The sequence below is a fragment of the Myotis lucifugus genome, unplaced genomic scaffold (assembly GCF_000147115.1).
Source record: "Myotis lucifugus unplaced genomic scaffold, Myoluc2.0 scaffold_27, whole genome shotgun sequence".
NCBI lineage: Eukaryota > Metazoa > Chordata > Mammalia > Chiroptera > Vespertilionidae > Myotis > Myotis lucifugus.
In genome coordinates, this window is record NW_005871075.1 from 664,340 (window position 1) to 683,279 (window position 18,940).

The 18,940-nt window shown below is 42.2% G+C and overlaps 1 protein-coding gene across 1 annotated transcript in view; it reads right to left on the reverse strand.

Annotated features, from left to right (window-relative positions):
* Positions 1–189, reverse strand: part of STMN2 (stathmin 2) — a 38,136-nt gene extending 37,947 nt beyond the window's left edge. Inside the window, exon 1 of the mRNA XM_006086285.3 lies at positions 63–189. Coding sequence (XP_006086347.2) covers positions 63–81 — 19 coding nt within the window. The 5' untranslated portion in view covers positions 82–189. The remainder of the gene's footprint in view (positions 1–62) is intronic.
* Between the last annotated feature and the right edge of the window lie 18,751 nt (positions 190–18,940).

The window sequence follows — 18,940 nt, forward strand, 5'->3', positions numbered from 1 at the left end:
CTCCAGGCAGAAGGCGAGGGTGGGCTCCAGGTCAGGCTCGGGGCGGCGGCGCGCTACCTTACCCATCGCTGTCTTAGCCATTGCAGGGAGGTGCAGACGCGGAGGGGCGGCGAAGGCGAGGGGTCCGCGACAGCAGCAGAGAGCGCGAGAGAAGACTGAATAAGGCACTGAGTCTGCAGCGTGGGACCGAGCGAGAGAAAGAGCAAGAGGCGGGAGGCCCATGGATAATTATCACGCAGAAGCTCACGCAGATTGGCTCCCCAGGTCCCCTGACATGACTCGCGCAGAGTCAGAACCTCCGGAGCATTAAATATTGATTGGCCAGTGGTGCTGGAGTACAAAGTAGCAGAATGCAGTTTGAAATGGAAATCAGTCCTTCCCCGGCGGCTCCCCCCGTTCCGGGGCCCTGGTAGTACAGTCCAAGTAGAGTGGCGCCTGAGCCCAGAGGGCTCCTTGGAGCTGAGAACTGGGCTGTGCCCACCTGGGAACCAGGACGCGTGACCCCATTCACACATGTTTCTTTGCACAAATTAGTCCTAAACCAGGGAAAGGGACTCCGAGGCGGAGAAGTCTTCCCAACCTTCTGCCTGCTGCAAACATCTGTCTAAACGCTGCTTTCACTCGTTCGTCTCTTCTCTTGGCCTCTGGCCTTGTCTTTGGTAGATTCTAGTCTCCCAGGGTGACCCCATGTCCTCTCTGGTGGCCACTCAGAGCAGAACTGCAGTCTTGCCATTTGTCTCTGGCACAGCTGGGCTCAGACCCTCTGGCCTCTTGAGGGTCCCTTGGCAAAGCAAGGCCTGATGCTTTCTGCTCTTGGCACAGAAGGAAGGGGCTGTGTGGGAATAGGGACAAGTAGCCATGGTCCACCTGGCAGCCTTGTGGAAGGGGAGGAGGGTTCGCCTCCTGGGCCTGTGTCCTGTCCATCTGGTGACAGGGCAGAGCCAGGTTGACGGGGGGCCCTGAGCATTGGAGGAGCCAGAGGTGGGGGGCTTGCCATGCTGGCCCGGAAAGACCTGAGCAACATGTCCAGGTCTCTAAGGAGAACCCTCCCCACTGAAGGCCGAGGACACAGAAAAGGCAGGGTCTGAGAGCCAGACTCCATCGCTATCGGCCAAGGACAGATGTGTTCGAGTTTCTTGTTGAGCAGCATGGTATGCAGGGATCTCTGAGACCACTCAGAAAAAATGACTTTTCATAACAAATGGGCATTTATTCATTCACCCCCAGTCACTTACCGAATATCATTCATTAATTCATTTCTTCCCACTGGACTCACATAAATATTCACTGAGCACTTACCAAGCCCTAAGGAAGGATACAGCTGTGAGAATGACAGTAAGACTTGTTGTCATGGAGCTTTGAATCTGTTAGTAACACTTCTGTGACTTTACTGAGCCTCCTCTAGTCTAGATCCATTCAGAAACTGTGATTTTGACACCTGACAATAGACAAAGATTCACTGGAAGCTAAGAGAATAGTATAGCATAGAAATCATGAACATGTACAAAACCCTGGCAAGTTTTTATTTTACAGAAATTATTAGAATTTTTCTCATGAGTGAAATGAGTTCGTAGCCACAGTTTATCAAACCCCATTTCAAAATTTCTTTCTAGCCTCATGAATAATATGCAGTTTTGAATGCCTAAAACCATTTGAAAACAGCAGGGCACTCTCCTTGGTGCTGAAATAAAGTTCTTCACCTCCTATTAACTTGTAACACGTTTTAATCCCATGGACATCTTGGAACTGAGGCTGTTCTGACCTGCTGAGTCACAGGAAAAACAAAAGATAAAGTGCAGATCAATAACATCATTCCTTGAGCAGGAAGATTAGAAATTACTTTTCCTGTCATTGTATAGGTCTGTGACTATGATACAGCAAGAGCACAATATGGAAGTTGGCAGGGTCTGGAAATAAATAACCATTTTCTCCCTCTCTATAGTCATTTCCCACTTTAAATGTGAGAGCTGATTTCCTCTCAATGGGGTAGTTGCCAGTCAGGAGGCGAGGGATCTTCAACAGATCTGTGTGACTAATGTCCTTACAATACTGATCCTTCTCCTACCCACCACGCCCTTTCCCCTCAGGGTAGATGTCATCTCTACACTTTCTTTAACCTCCTTGGAGAGAAAGGTCCCTAAGTCATGGCACTGATGTCTTCAACAACTACCATTGGCAGTTGAACAAGATTTTTTGCACATTTTACCCCTATGAGTAAAACAAAACAAAACAAAACACACAGTCTACTGTCCAATCCCTCATTCTCTAGTGATGTTGCTTACTGATGGATCGGACTGTGAGAGGAGGTCAGCATACGCAGGGGCAGTGTCTGATGTGGGACTCTTCCGTTTCTGACTTCCTGGGTGCTAGGCACCTACACTCAGATATGTATGATTTTCAAATAATGTCAAGCAGGGGAAGAGGGTAGGTTAGTATGATTTACTATAGAATGTAAAGTAGCAGGCTGTCCTAGTCAGGGTAGCTCAGCTGGTTGGGCACTGTCCTGGGCACCAAAAGGTTTGGGGTTTGATTCTTGGTCAGGTTTCTGGTTCAATCCCTGGCCAGGGCATGTTAGAGAGACAACGGATCTATGTTTCTCTCTCACATCCATCTCTCTCTCTCTCTCTCTCTCTCTCTCTCTCTCTCTCTCTCTCTCTCTCTCCCCCTACCTCCCTCCCCCTTTCCTCTCAAAAATCATATCCTTGGGTGAGGACTTAAAAAATAGCAGGCTAACATCAATGGGCTAAGAAAAATTACATATACTCAAAGATCTGAGTTATAATCAATTATTATTTTTTCTTTTATTTTCTTCTCATTGTCAATCATGTGTCTCAGCCTGAGAGGGGCAAAATAGGAAGAGAGAAGTTATCTCATATTCAATCATTTATTCATTATTCATACATTTGTTCAGCTAATTCATTCATCAAACAAATCCTTATTTAATAAAACTTCAGACTTTAATATTATGAAATCATCTATGTCTTTCCTTAATGTCTAAAAAATATAAAACGAAGGAAAGCAGAAGCCACAACTCTTTAAGAAAATAATACTCTTGGAGGATGAATATCATCCAGTTTATCAGTTAGAGTCCTTTTTGTTGCAAAGAATAGGGAAAACAAACAAACAACACCCCAAGCCAACTCCCTAATTAGAGGTAGAGTGGATGCCAGGGGTCTGGATCTGAGAGTCCACTTTCCCTGAAGGTAACAGTCTCCATGGGGACAGGTGGATCTGTACCTTGTAGAATAAAGAGAACCATCCCTGCCTTGCAGTGTTTGGGTAGACTGAAGGGCTAGGTTATCAAATAGAAACTGCCTGTGGTGCCATAGATATTTAGTAAGTCGTCGCTATAATGTTTATGATTGTCAATATATTTAAACTTTGTAAGGGTAGGGACTGAGTAATGTACATATTTCTATCTTTTTCGGTGTTTGGCTTCATGATTCAAGGGTAGATAAATGCTTGTGAAACAACAACAAAACACAATGGAAACTAATTCAAGATGATTGAAGCCAGTGCAGCCACAGAAATGCTCCCATCACCCTCTCTGCTCTGAGCACATTGGGCGTGGGCACGCGGCTCTTCACTGTCGTTTCTCCCTATCCTGCCCCTTTCGCAAAAGCACAGGGTGGATAGAGCTCATGTCAGCAGAAGACCCTTGTGAATTTTTTTAAACGTTAACAGCAGTGAGAGGAGGTTGTGGAGACCAGAGCCGTGCGAACAGGTTTTAATTACTGCGGTCACAGCCTGTTATGCATTCTCTCTGCCTGGAGGCCCAAGGTGTTGATTTCTTTCCAAATCAGAGAGGAGCAGCTGCTTTGGAGGATTAGCTGATGTCATCTAATGTAGCCCTCTGATTTCTGCTAATCATCATCACGCACCTGGAGAAGAATCCTAAAGGAATTATTAAAAGTTAGTAAGATATGAAAACTACTGTTAGAGTTGGATTAATTATTTTGACCTGATCTCAATTGATGACAAAGGAAGTTTGTGAAAAATGAAAAGCCACTGAATTTTTTAGGTGGTTGGAAATGCAGTTACAGTTGAAATATCTAGAGACACATCGAAAGTAGCAACACATGAAAAATAGTTAATTGACTGGCAGTTTGATGGTTTTGCCATATTTAAACCCCTATAGATTAACACACACACACACACACACACACACACACACACACACACACCACAGGGTTGGATATGCCTTAATGGAGCCATCAAATGCGGTTTAGTTAAAAGGAAAGTTATTCCAAGAAGACATGAGTGCCCCTCACTAACAATGGGGTCTGTGGGGTGTAGGTACTTCCCTGTGCGTCAGAGGTGTTTCTCTGCGGAATGAAGACATCTTATTACTTTCCTTTTAGATCAGCTATTTAAAAATGAAGAATGCTTCATCATTGTCTCCTTATTTGTGCCTAGGGTTTTCTTTATGTCCAAAGGGAACTTGTACATATTAGTAAGTAGTATCATTTACCTCGAAGCAAACTGACTTATTTGAAATGAGCAGGTCTTATTGATGGCTTCATAATTGAACTTTTCTGGAAATGAACTTTCTCTAATCATAAGAAGGGCTTGATAGAAACTTAATAAATCAAATCTTTAGGTTAAATTGGTAATGTTGAACAAGCATTTGCTCGAGTGTCTTGGCGCCACTACGATAACTCTTTCCTTCTCTCTGCGAGTTGATTTCCAGCCGAGTCCAAGGAGAACATTAGTGGGACACCATCGGGGGTTCGCTCAGCGCTTCAGTTCACAGCGCCGGTGAGACCTCACTGAGTGCCTGGAAGAGAAGCCCAGGAGAAGAGTGACTCACCACTCTGTACCCCACGGTGCCTATTCTATCTTATATTTCAAACAGAAGCCCCTCTGTGAACTGCAGTTACCATTGGTTGCCTCAGAATTTTGTTTATCTTAAATCACAGCTGGAAGGAGGTGGAATTAGGTAAGAGAAAAGCCAAAGCACTTATTGTATTGCCTTCCCAGATATTTCCTATTAATTGTTTAGTCACTGATCTTCTGACCCTCTGAACTTCCTCCACCCGTATCCTGCTTTATTATCAAATTAGTACATGTAGGTAGTGCTTTTTAAAATTAACTTTAAAAAAACATATTACAGGTGTCCCCCATTCTCTCCCCCCACCTTTACCCCCTCCATTCAGCCACCACCCCACCCCAGGCCTTCACCACACTACTGTCTGTGACCATGGCCTATGCATACATGCATATAAGTTTAATCTCTTCCTGTCCTCCTCTTCTCCTCTGAGATCTGTCAGTCTGTTCCATGCATCCATGCCTCTGGGCCTATTTTGTTTGTCAGTTTATTTTGTTCATTAGATTCCACATGTGAGTGAGATCATGTGATCTTTGTCTTTCTCTGACTGGCTTATTTTGCTTAGCATAATAATCTCCAAAAAGCTATTTCATAAAAAATTCAATTTGACAGCAACATTAGCCTTGAGTTCAACTATAGACAATAGAACCTCATTCTACTTTTTCTCATCTTGATGGACTCTTCCTTTTTTAATAAAACTGCTTCCTAACTCCCAGGCTAAGCAAGTCCACCTACCTTTTCAGGAATTCAGCTCAGCAAGCAGAGAGCAATATGCAGATTGGGAGCCAATGCTGTCTACTGTGGCAGGAGAGGAACTGCCCACAGATTCACTACTTGGCTTTATTTAGAATGTGCAGGAAATGGTCTCTTTGGAAAGAGGATTCCAAAAACGAGTGCATACATATACAGTATATTAAACGTATACATCAAAATATAAGAAAATCTTTGTGAGGAACTGTTTCAGATGGACACGAAGAGAGAGCAAATAGTGAACTTGTATCAATCAAGTAAAAAATTATCAGGATTTTCTTCTATTCCTTTTATTTCTTTTTTTTGTATTTGCTGAAATCTTTAAGAGGAAATCTCAGATATCATTTACATTCTTTTTACTTACTTAAGTATCTCTAAAAGCTTTTCAGCCATAAGTACAATTCTATGATTGCACTTAATTTTAATAACAGTGTATTGGTATCATCTAATACGTGGTCCATAATCACATTTTTATGATTTTTACAGTGTCTTTGCAGTGGGGCTCAAACATGGTCCACAGCCTGTTCAGTTTTATGTGCTCAAATCTCTTATCTGGGGCAGACCTCCCTTCTTTATTTTAAATTCCCACCATTGAGCCACTGCAGTCACTGGGTCAATTGTCCTGTGACTTTTCTTACATTCTGATGTGACTGCTTCCATGTGATCACTTGTTCCTGTGTTTCCTATAAATGGAAGTCAACTTTCTTGATTAGATCCAGGATAATCACTTCAAAGAATGATCCAGATATATCCAGTTTAATTAAAAGCACAGCTGTATTTACTCACATGCGGTGGAGATCAGTTGTGAAACCAAGACAAGGAAGAATTTATGAAAGCAAACTCCACAGCGGCCCAAGAAACAGTGAAATATTATTATTATTTTTTTTGTCCATAGGCAAGCCAATTAGTTAAAAAGTATCAGGAGGAACAATTTCCTTGAAGCAAATGGGCATTTTCTGGGACTGGCCATTGTCAGGGAAGGCAACTTCAGTTACTTAGGAGATTTCTGAGAAGTTCTGTGCCTGAAAGTGATGTGTTTTGTTTCTGATTATGGAGATTGCTGACCTCTCCTCCTTAGATAAGCTACGACTGCACCATTTCTATGTTATGGTGACTTTGACCTCCTTTAGGTCAAAGTCAGCTGAGTGATCCGGGATGGCTTCAGGCTCTTGAAGCAGAAGCATCAGCTGCTGCCAACCTAGCATAGTGGCCCTGCAGTGATTTTTAGGCCCTTGCATATCATTCAGTAGAAAAGGCAAGAGGTCTGAGGACAACCGTAAATATAAAAAGAACTATTTAGAATACCACCTTCGTTTTTCATTGGTTTAGAACCAGCAGGAGTACAAGTCCCCTGGATCAGTTTGGTCAACATTCAAAACTATATGCACCCCCACCCCCAATCAACAAGTCCACCTTTCCCAAAGTGTTTACACAGGATGAGTTATTGTACTGACTCAGGACTTGGTTGGCCTGTAAATAGTGAGGGTGCTATTAGCTGGGGCTATTGCAGGCAACAAATTTTTGTGGGTTGGGTGGACTTCTAAAGTTTAATCTCTTTTATTGTCAATGGGTTATGGTCAACTATAAATTGTGGGTCACACATTTCAGTTGGAGGAAGAAATCCTCGAGATATCTGGTGTCTTGGATCTTTTCTGTTAAGTTACTATGTCAGGCTCCCCACCAAAAATGTGAGATGGGGAGGGAGGAATCTAAGTACTTGGAAAGGCAGTATGATCTTGTCAAAGTGTAGGCCATATTTTGAAGTCATTAGCATGCCATTAGCCCATCTAATTATATAGGAAAAATCCTCCCTTGGGTGTATATTGACATGTCATAAAGATAATCAGTTGGTATCAGTAACTGCCTAACTGTAGTTGGTTTAATTGAGGAGAACAAATATTCTCCATAGATTTAACAAATCATGTAACGGTTCCCAATTGATTTATGACAGAATAGTTGAGTCAGGACTTTCATTATTAGTCACCTGTCCCTTTCTCTTTTTTTTTTTCACCTGTCCCTTTCTATCCTTGACATCCCATGGAGGACCTTGAGGCTCTGGATGTATAACTAACAGCAGTAATTGTGGGAGGCCTAGAGTTCAATTCAGTCACATGCCATTAGTTAATACTTTTTAGAAGGGTCTGGGCAGCTATGGCAATTTACAATATATAATTGTTTGCTTTATTTCTGTGAATTTCTTGCTTCTGGAGGGTTTTAGGGATCCCAGGATTGGATATGCAATGGGGATAGATATTCAGTAAGTTTTCATTGGGAAGTATCAATACATGTTCTGGAGTTTAAGAGCAACATTAGTGGTTTGAAACACTTAGAATGGTCTTTTTTAATGTAGTTCTAAGACTGACCGTCATTGGAGTATTTCTGTGACCAAGTGTGTATTGTATAGTGGCCTGTTCTTTGGAATCTCTTTAGAAAATGTGCTTCGTACCCGCTGGACTCAGTATGTGATACTAAGCTTTGAAAACACCTGGCAAGATCAGAATGTAATAAGGGTAATCTGGTCAGCAAGAAAAGTGAGTTTATGGGGATTCTGTGATGTAGACCACATCATAATTGAGATTGGAGAAGAATTTTAGGATAAGAAAAATTGAATTTTTTGGTAAGTATTAACTGTTCTGATTTTAAATACCATTAGTATATAACTTTTAAACACAGTGCTTTTATTATATACTCCTAGTTTAAAGACAACAAACTGCAAAAACAAAAAAACATAACAAACTCCAAAAACCCAACACAAAACAAAATAAAATCAACGACCTAGAAAATGAAACCTTGAGTCTTGAATACTTCTCAATTGTTTCTTGTTTGTATAGTACAAGTGTGGAAATTCTGGAACCATTTCGTATATGCAGCAGGATTGAGAAACTGAGCACATATAATCTTATTGTTGGGAGCTAGGAGGTGCAAATATGTATTATAGAAGGTAGAAAAGAACGTATGGTATTAGATTGGAATTATAGATATAAGAAATATATACATATTCCCAATTCATGACTTAAACATATACTATATTTATAATACAAGTCTGTATTTCTTAGTTCTGTCCACTAAATAGAAGCAATTACACCCTGATATAGTGAGCACATCTAGCATCCATGTTCTGGTTTTGAAATAAAATTTCCATTAAATTCTAGAGCAGGGTGATCTTGTCAAGGTATAGGCCACATTTTTATGTGGCCATCATGGGGTGACCATCGATAATAATAAAAGCATAATATGCTAATTAGACCAAATGTCCTTCCGGACGTCCTTTCTTCTGGACAAAGCTGCAGCAGGCACTGGGCCTCTAGTCTAATTATAAGATTCCCTAAGATTACGTATGTGTGTGTGTGTGTGGGGGGGGGGGACATAACTTTATTGATATAATTGTAGAGAACAAACAGTCTGGATAGATTTAAGAAAACCATGCCATGGTTTCTCAACAGTTTAGAGGCATGGTTGACTCCTGGGCTGACACAGAGAGAAGTCAAGATGAGTCTGAGCACCTGATTGTGTAAAAAACTAAGGAAGTTCTTTAAAAAAGGGACATTGTGAAAAGGACACAAGAGCCAGCTTGAAGGGGCGCTGATGGCCAAATCTGGGACACTGTAACCATCAACACACCTATAGCAACAATGAGAACTCATTAAAGAAGATAAGAATCCCTGGGTCTCTAGTGACGCTAAATAAATAAACAAGAAAAAAGGAAAAGCTCCTCTTTTAAAAAATATATTTTTATTGATTTCAGAGAAGAAGGAAGAGGGAGAGAGAGGTAGAACAACAATGATGAGAGAGAATTGTTTGGCTGCCTCCTGCACACCTCCTACTGGGCATCAAGCCTTCAACCCGCAACCTGGGCATGTGCCCTTGACCTGAATTGAACCTGGGACCCTTCAGTCCGCAGGCTGATGCTTTACCCACTGAGCCAAACCAGTGAGGGCAAGCTCTTTTTCTTAATCATAGGATGTTATATAATAAATGTAGAAGGAGAGAGAAGGTTGGGAAAAAAATCACCATTCTTCAACTACCATTGTGGTAATTGACTTAGGCAAGAATCAATAAATGCTAAAAACTATGAGGTGAAAGTTTGATGGGGAACAGAGAACTAACCTGTCACAGATTATTTCCCCACAGATTAATTATTAATTACAAAGGGAATATTGATGATTTTACATGGAGAAAACTTATGGAAGCCATCCGAGCCAAGTGATGGAAGTTAACATCACTAACAATATGATAATCTAACAGCATGTGCCTCTTGATGCAGGTCCCTGAGGACACACACCAGCAACTTGTTTTCCTGCCAAACAATTTTGACAAAACATCCCAAAGCCCATATGGATGGAGAGTCCATAGAACAACTAGCTGGTATCCTATATTATAAAAGGCTAATATGCAAATCGTCCACTCGACTGGGAGTTCAACTAGGAGTTAGCCCAGGGGGCGGGGTTGGCCGGCCAACCACTTGTAGCCCCTCCCCCTAGCAGGCCCCGCCCAAGATCACCCCGCCCCCCCCCAAATCAGGGCAGGCCGGCCTGACCCCACCCATGCACAAATTTGTGCACCGGGCCTCTAGTTTTTAAATAATATCAGTGTCATCAGAGCAACGACAGGTGAGAAACTACTCCAGATAAACTAGAGCGACATCACACTGATTATAGTGAGTGATACTGGGTTGGTCTCTGAATAAAGGAAAATACTTTATAAAGGACATATAGGGAATGATGAGTATATTATGATATTATATTAATATTGGGTTTTCTGAATTTGGGGACTATACTGTGGTTATGTAACAGAATGTTCCTACTTTTAGGAAATATTTAGGAATAAAGGGTCATGATATCTGTAACTTTCAAGTGCTCAACATCAGTGATAATAATAATAATTTTATTATTTATATGAATATAATATACATAAAGAGTGTAAGGGAAAGAGAGAGATAGAAAGCGAATGCATAAAATGGTAATTAGTGAATGTAGGTGAACAGTATGCAGGAGTTAATTTAACTGGTCTGTGACTTTTCTGTAAATTTGGTTTTATAAAAATAAAGATTAAAAACACCATTAATTCATTTAACTTCTCCATTTGCTTTGGGGCTGAGGTCACTGAAGGTTGTTTTAAAGGAAGAATCTTGTAGAACTTCTGAAGGATTTCACCAGGAAAGAGGGCAATAAAATGAAACACACAACATTTCCCCCCTAAAAGTTATCATGTTGGACTTTCAGCAAGGAAAGCATCAATCTAACCAGACAATTTAAAAATTAGTATGAAAACCTACTTAAAGCTTTGTGATTTGGGCAACTAAATGAAACCCACTTGTAAGTGCTCAGATCATCCTGGGGTGGGGTGTGAGTCATGCCTCACCTCTATAGTTTCATCTGGGTTACGATCATTACAGGGAGGGCACTGTTTGGTCTGCTGTTAGGTTTCTCGGGAGGCATTTCCCCACCAAAGTTTTTGAAAAGTTTGAACCAATCTGCCTTCGCCATTTTGAGTGGCTGTGCAGCATGTGCTGGACCCGGCGTGGGTGCCGGCCTCGGGAATGACCACATTCATCGCTGGGTACGAGACAGTGCTGGGATATCGTTTCTCTCCCGTAGGGACAGATCATTAGATTTGAATAAATACTTCTGATTCGTGAAATCAAAGGGGGAACTTTCCTTTAACACCTAGAGAAGCTCAATTAATAAAGGGGACTGTTGTGCTTGGTGGTTTATTGAGGGAGTCACCCCTGTGTCTTCGGAAGTGTGGGCTTTAATTCATAGCTGAGGTGGCCTTTGCATGTTGGACAGCTGCTAAGAAGCCATTTGTGCCTTCATGTTGGGTGTCACCGGGAGTTAGAAAGCCTCTCACTTTTCATACCAGGCCTGTCGTGGAAATGACGCCCGCGTCCCCTGTCAGGACGGAAGGACCTCGTCCTCCAGCTGTCGCTCTCACTGGACATTGTTCTCTCAGATGTTTCAGACAAGGTCATGCTCTCTTCCGAGGGCGGCCTACTCCAATCTGGTAGAGTAAAAATGCTGAGTTCTCCGTGGGGTTGCCTGAGGTCTTGGTGGAGACTGTGTCACAGCCCAGCCTTAGCCTCTGCCCAGTCCTGGGTCCTCTCCCTTCCCTTTCAGAGGGCGGAGCCCACGTGTTCGCACAAACGAATCCCGGTCTTAGATGCTGATTCCAGGGCAGACATCACCTGAAGTAGTGAGTGATCCTGGATTGGATTCTGAACAACTTCTAAGACATATCTATCATCATCAAAGATGTTCTTAAGACTTTAAATAAAGTATCTTGTAAAGAAAGTGTCCAGTACAAAAATATATATTGATTGTTTTTAAGGTCTTCGTCATCAACAAATACTAGTAACATATTAGGCTTTCTAGGAGAATGTTAGTCAAGTCAGGACAGGCTTTATGGGCATTATGTTAATTCTAATTTCTCCAGCTTAATTGAGATAGAGTTGACAAATAACATTGTATAAGTTGAAAGTGTATAACTTCAGTACATTTATATATTGCAAAAATTACCACCATAGCTGTAGCTAACACCTCTATCACATCACATAATTACCATTTCTTTTTTTGTGGTGAGGACATTTAAGATCTACCCTCTTGGCAACTTTCAAGTATATAGTGTCATATTGGACCACTGTTAAATGGTAAGAAAATCCATCTTTACCAAAAAGGGGAAGTAAGGCAGCTGGGTTTAAACTGGTGAGGCGATTGAATGGTCTATGGGAATCAGACAAAGTAGGCTTTATAGGTGGTCACAGGGCTGGCTGAGCGGTGTGGGTGGAGTTTTGGAGTGATGAGGCCCGTATTCTATTAGGGAGTTGTAGTGGGAGGCGGAGCCAGAGACCCTGTTGAGACTTCGACTACTACGAAGCCACTGCCTCTCCACCTGTAACACCATGGCTGAGTCTTCGCTACAGGATCAGGGAAAACGCCAAGGAGAGCCCCCGGCCCAGGACAAGGCTCCAGTTTGGGAGGTGAGAACCACAAAGCACACCTTTTTCTTTGACCTCCCATGAGAAGCGTTTTATATATCTGGGTGCGTGACTTCAGGAGTTGTAATGTCTGCTTAAGAAAGGAAGGGACTTCTGATTCTAATTTGCTTTTACGGTGGTTGAAACAATTAATATAGGAAGAATATTATATTTTAATTATATTCAGCATTTACCCTTTATAGGTAGAGCAGCAAAACTAGTGATCCATTTGAGCAATACCAAGAACTATTTGAGTGAAAAAGATATCAAGAGTCTTATTATTCTGAATTTGGGGCCTATACTTGGGAAAGACACTATCAAAAAGATTCATTAGAGGAAACTGGCCATTATGTCAATACTAGAGGCCCAATGCACAAAATTCGTGCAAGAGTAAGCCTTCCTTCCCCTGGCTGCTGGCACTGGCTTCCCTCTGGCACCCAGGACCTATGGACTCAGACAATAGGGTGGCGAGGGCCTGGGGTGGGGTGGGAACAGGGTGGAGTGGGAACAGGGTGGAGGGGAGCTATGGGAGGAAAAAAGAGGGACATCTGTAATAATCTCAACAATCAAGATTAATTAAATAAAGTTAACCATAAAAATGATTTAAATTATATGTACTTTATTGCAATTGAAAACAAATTAAAAATTTAAAAATTATTTAAGAGGATGACAAAAGCACAAAAATTATACTCAAAGATCAACCTTTTTATGAATGATGATTTAGAAGCTCCTTTGTTTACCAATGAAAATAGCTTTGTATGTCTGCATTTAAGCATAAAATTAGGTAGGTGTTTAACATTTAAAAAACATTAGCCTCACCAGCATGACCAGGTCAGCTGTATTATTGCTGGATGTGATACCAGATAAAACACATTCACCATTTGGTATAACAGTATGTCTTTGCAACTACTGTATCATCTCTATTAGCTTAGGAATATTATCCAAACTTAAGAAATTTTTCTGCATTTATATATCTAACTAGTGGCCCAGTGCACAAAATCATGCACATTAAAAGGGAATTAATTAGAGGAAATATTTTAATATTGCTATTTGCCCTTTCTCTATAATAGAAGTGTCAGAGATCAAAGAAAATTAGTAAAATGTATATGAAAATCCTCCTCCTGTCAGAATCTGGGGCATGCTGCAGGACCCAGAGTCGAGTCCCTGCCCACCTGTGTGCACCTCGAAATCACGAGAGTCCCAGACACAGCCAGCACCACCCGCATTGGGCGAGATCCAGACCCGTCTGGCCCCACCCCCATCAAGCTCTGCCGGGTGGAGGGCACAGCCTCAGGGCCCCTGTCAAGCCATACTGGGTCGGGGGCACAGCCTCAGGTCCCCTGGAGCACCCTCAGGTCCCCTGACCCAGCGCTGGGGTGAGGGCCATGGCCTGAGTTCCCCCATCAAGCCCCACCTGGAAGGGGGTGCATAGCCTGAGGTACCCTGTCAAGCCCCACCAGGCTGGGGCGGGGGGGTTGCAGCCTCAGGTTCCCCGCCCCGGCCAGGGGCCATGCAGCCTCAGGTCCCTGGTGATCTCTTGTTAAGACTCATTATGGGAACCCTGCCTCTGCTGTGGGCGTAGCCATCTTGTGACAGTGTGATGGAGTGAGGGTCAATTTGCATATTACCACTTTATTATATAGGATATTAAAAGCTCTTCAAATTTTATTTGAAAGGACTAAAGTTCTACTTAAAGAAAGACAAATTTGCAAGCCTGGTATAAAATGACCTCTATTTGCTTTTTATCTTGTAACTTAGCAACCACATCTGTTAATATGATTCATGGTTAAACTTGCTCCCTTTTTTTATTTTTTAAAAGTTAAATTTTTTTGGGTGACACTGCTTAATAAAATTATATAGGTTTCAAGTATACAATTGTGTGCCCACCACCCAAGGTCAAATAAACTTGTTCTTTTTCTTTCTTTCCTTATACATTTCAGCTTTCTCAAGTTCTTAACGGGCCAGCATTTTAAAAGCATTTTTTACTTTCCTTCCTTTCTTAATTAGAGTTTTTTCTCCTAGGCTAGTTTAGATAAGGACTTACCAGTCTTTATAAACTGATCATAATAGGAGTTCCCTTCAAATTGAGAAAGTTTAGAATCTAATTTGTTAATAGTCTCTGGAAAAGACAAAGGTACAACAATATGTTTGTTTAGAACAGTGGTCGGCAAACTCATTAGTCAACAGAGCCAAATATCAACAGTACACCGATTGAAATTTCTTTTGAGAGCCAAATTTTTTAAACTTAAACTATATAGGTAGGTACATTGTTATTAACTTAATTAGGGTACTCCTAAGGCTTAGGAAGAGCCACACTCAAGGGGCCAAAGAGCCGCATGTGGCTCGCGAGCCACAGTTTGTCGACCACGGGTTTAGAACATAGTTCATATGCAAGGAAAGAACCTTCTCACATTCTTGGGAAATATTGGGATCTCTCTCTTACTATGTGCTCTTTTCTGTGGTATTTTTCTGGTAGCACCTGAGTCACAGTAGGCTTTCGGAAATTCTAGGCCTGAAGCTCTTCCTTATTTTGACCTCCCTGATGGTCAGGCCCCAATCTGCTTCCAGGATCCCCGCTCATGCTCTCTTCCTGTGGCAGGTCCTGCCTCACTTCAGGGGCAGAGTCCCTCTCAGAGCCGTGCCTGTCCTGGTGCTGGCCCAGTACAGCAGTCCTGCCCTGTCCCATCACACCCTTCTCAGGACTGGGTGCAGGCCCTGAATCATAACCACCATGACCCTGAACTTGCTTTCTACTGGTCAGTCACAGCTCCACCCTGGGCCCACCTCTCTTGCCCTCTGAGTCCTGAACCACCGTGCTGGGCTATCTCTCCTGTCCTGTGACCATGAGGGCAGGCACCGTTTTTGTCTTGGTCCCTGGCACATAGTAGGTGTTCAATAAGTCGTCTGTTTTTTTGAGGCTAATATCTGCTCTAGTTGTCTTGCCCTGACTGGTCCTTCTCCTCTGATTCTGGCTGTCTGAGCTCTGACCTCGCTCCGCTCATGGATCCCCAGTGCTGATGTGTAATTTAGTTGGAGCACCACACCAATTGTTATTCATGGGAGCACTGAGCATTTTTCACCAGCAAAATGTCTCCCAATTTCAGTTAATTAATCAACCACAGATTTGTGTGGAGGTGACTGTAAAATCCGAGGTATGATGATAAATCATTGCAAAGAAGCACAAGAGGAGAAGATAAATGGAGGATCCTTTCAGATGGACTGTCGTGAGGATGTCAGCCCCAGGGGCAAGTGGTGCCCCCCACAGTCCACAGGTTAGCGTTGCCCAATGAGTCGGGATGCCTGGGTTCAAGCTTGAACCCACCAGTGAGTGCCCGAGGGTCTCCGCAGGTTTATTGATCTGTCATCTCAGTTTCCCTCGTATGTGGAATGGGGGCTATGATCACATCTACATCAGAGAGCCATGAAGATCAAATGACACGTGGAACACCCAATACTATGCTTGGCACATGGTAAGCACAGCGATTGCGTACTGAAATGGTAATATTTTGCATATATGGGTTAAATAAAATATATTATTGAAATAAAAAATAAGCCACGTGCACAGCATTCACTTTCACATAACATTTTTGAAAGCTTGAACTGAGAAAAACTTCTTGCTATTTATTATTTATTTACTAGAGGCCCAATGCATGAAATTCATGCAAGAGTAGGACTTCCTTCCCCCGGCTGCCGGCACCGCCTTCCCTCTGGCACCCGGGACCCAGGCTTCTCTCGGAGCCCCGGCTTCATCTGGAAGGACGTCCAGTCTAATTAGCATATTATGCTTTTATTATTATAGATTTATTTATCTATTTATTTATTTACAATTTATCTTTATTGTTGAAAGTATTACAGATGTCCTCCCTTTTTTCTCCAATTTCCCCCCTCCACCCCTGTGCCCAGGCCTTCCCCACACTGTTGTCCATGTCCATGGGTTATGCATATATGCATATAATTTTTTTGGTTAATCTCTCCCCATCTCCTGACCCCTGCCTTACCTCTGAGGTTTGTCAGTCTGTTCCATGCTTCTAAGTCTCTGACTCAATTTTGTTCAACAGTTTATTTTGTTCATTAGATTCCACATATGAGCGAGATCATATGCTACTTGTCCTTCTCTGACTGGCTTATTTCACTTAGCATAATACTCTCCAGGTCCCTCCATGCTGTCTCAAAGGGCAAGAGATCCTTCTTTTTTACTATTTTAAATATTCAAACTCTTTTTCCTCTAGTGCATGAGTCCATTGTTTTCAAGTTTTTATTTTGATCATTATAACCTCAATAAATGAACCTATTTCATTGCCATCAAAAGAAAAAACACACCCTTATTACACTATAGAATCAAAAGGGATCCTGGATAATTATTCATACAAGCTCGGTCTGCAAGGCAATTAGAAAAGCAATTCACTTTCATTTTTACTGTGTCTGCAAAATTCCTCCTCTGTCTCTGCTATGTTAGCTCTGTGCTCCCAAATATGAAAAATGGAAATAATCTAACTTTCAAATAGAAAATGAGAGAGAGAAGAGCTGCCTACAAAAATTGAATATGTCTAAAATCAAGTGCATTATTCCGGACCTATCTTACTTCAGTCTTTCCCTCCTAACCTGTCTCATCATTTGAGAATCAAATGAACTCACTGAACCATTTTGATTTGGGGTCATTTGTTGAGCAATTGAGGCTAAATTGGGAAGTCGATGGTGCTGGCCTCTAGCCCCCTTTTTTGTTCTCCTATTGCCACTTGGGGAGGAGCCCCCATCAGGGTGAAACACCAGTCCCTCCTCCTCCCCCTACCTCAGAGTGCCCCCCACCCCAGTCCAGAGTTACCTGTGCCTTTAATCCTCATCATTTTAGAAGGTACTAGACTAGCAATTAGAATAAATAAGTTTGTTCTGAGAAGTCAATGGCTTTTTCCTACTGAAGGGCAGTAATTCCTTATTTTAGATGGCATTTTAGAGTGTGAAAAGTACTTTTTTATGCACTATTTGTCATTCCTGGGAAATTAGTGAGCAGATAGTTTGTTCCTTATATTACAGAGGAAGAAGCTGAGAGGTTAAATGACTTTATCAAGATTAGGTACATAATTAGGAGGTAATCTTAATTTTTATTCTAGACCTTTCCCTGATTCTATAATTGCCCTGGCCTTGGGTAATGTAGTGTCTCCAGCCAAAGAAGAGAATGTAATTTCAGAAACTATATTAGGCCCGTGGAGGGTTGTAATATTGAAAAATCTTCTTGTTGCCACAACTCTCAAATCATATCGCATTGTTAACGTCTTTTGCTTTTCCCGGTTATTCTCATTTAGCAGTGTGCACAGCAATTACCTTTGATGTGGAAATAAAGCAGATACTTGCAACCCATCTTGGACTGAATAAACTAAAGCTTCCAGGAGATGGGAAAAATGCTAGTTTAAAAAAGTCTACTGGTGGCTATTAGGCCCATCCCCGGTTAAGAAGCATTAGCACAGACCCTGACCAGTAAGTAATTTTTCCTCATCTGTGCACAGGGCTTAGGGGTAACCTTCACCTAACCTCGGTCAAACTCATCCTGGAGCCAGATACCCCAGCACCTTTCCTATGTGTGATACAAAGTGAATGACAGTGGACCAGTGTTTTGTAATCAATTCAGGCATGTAACTCATCCACGGCTGCCTCCCAGCATCCCTCTATCAACAAGTTAGGGAATGGGGTTTACTCTACGGATTTCTAGGACAGTAGCGTAGCTCCAATGGAAACAATTTGGAAATTACATATTTCTCTAGTTGTAGAACACTAAACTAATTTAGAAGACTAAGGATTTGTTAGACAGAGGTCAGGGTGCTAAAAACTGCAATCGGATGAGACTGAGAATTAATATAACACCATACTTTCATTTCCTTTGCTTCCCCCAATGAAGGCATTGCTCTTTATCACTCCTCTTTAAATGAACGAATGCTACTTATTTCAGAGAATAAAAGTGTGTTATTGTGTCAGTTATCTAATGCCGTGTAACAAATTAGAAAACATTTATTGGCTTAAAGCAACAACTTTATTTGCTTATGATTAGTGAGTCATCAGTTTGGGCAGTTCTTCTAATGGTCTTTCCTGGGTCCTTCCTTTGGCTGTCATCTTCTGGCGGCTAACCTGGACTGGGTTGTCTACGGTGGTTTTACCACGAGGGGTGGTGAGCAGGCTGTCGAGGGGTGCTCTGCTCCACCCCAATGCGCTCCCCAGTGGGCCGCATTCACACTGTGGTCTGAAGGGTCCAGTTGGGGTCAAAAGTGAGGAGGCCTCAAAGTGCAAGTGCTTTTTACGTGTTTGCTCATCTCACACTTGCTAATATCCCACTGGCCAAAGCAAGTCAAGTGGCCACGCCCACATTCACAGGGTGGAGGAGAAAACTTCACCTTTTGATC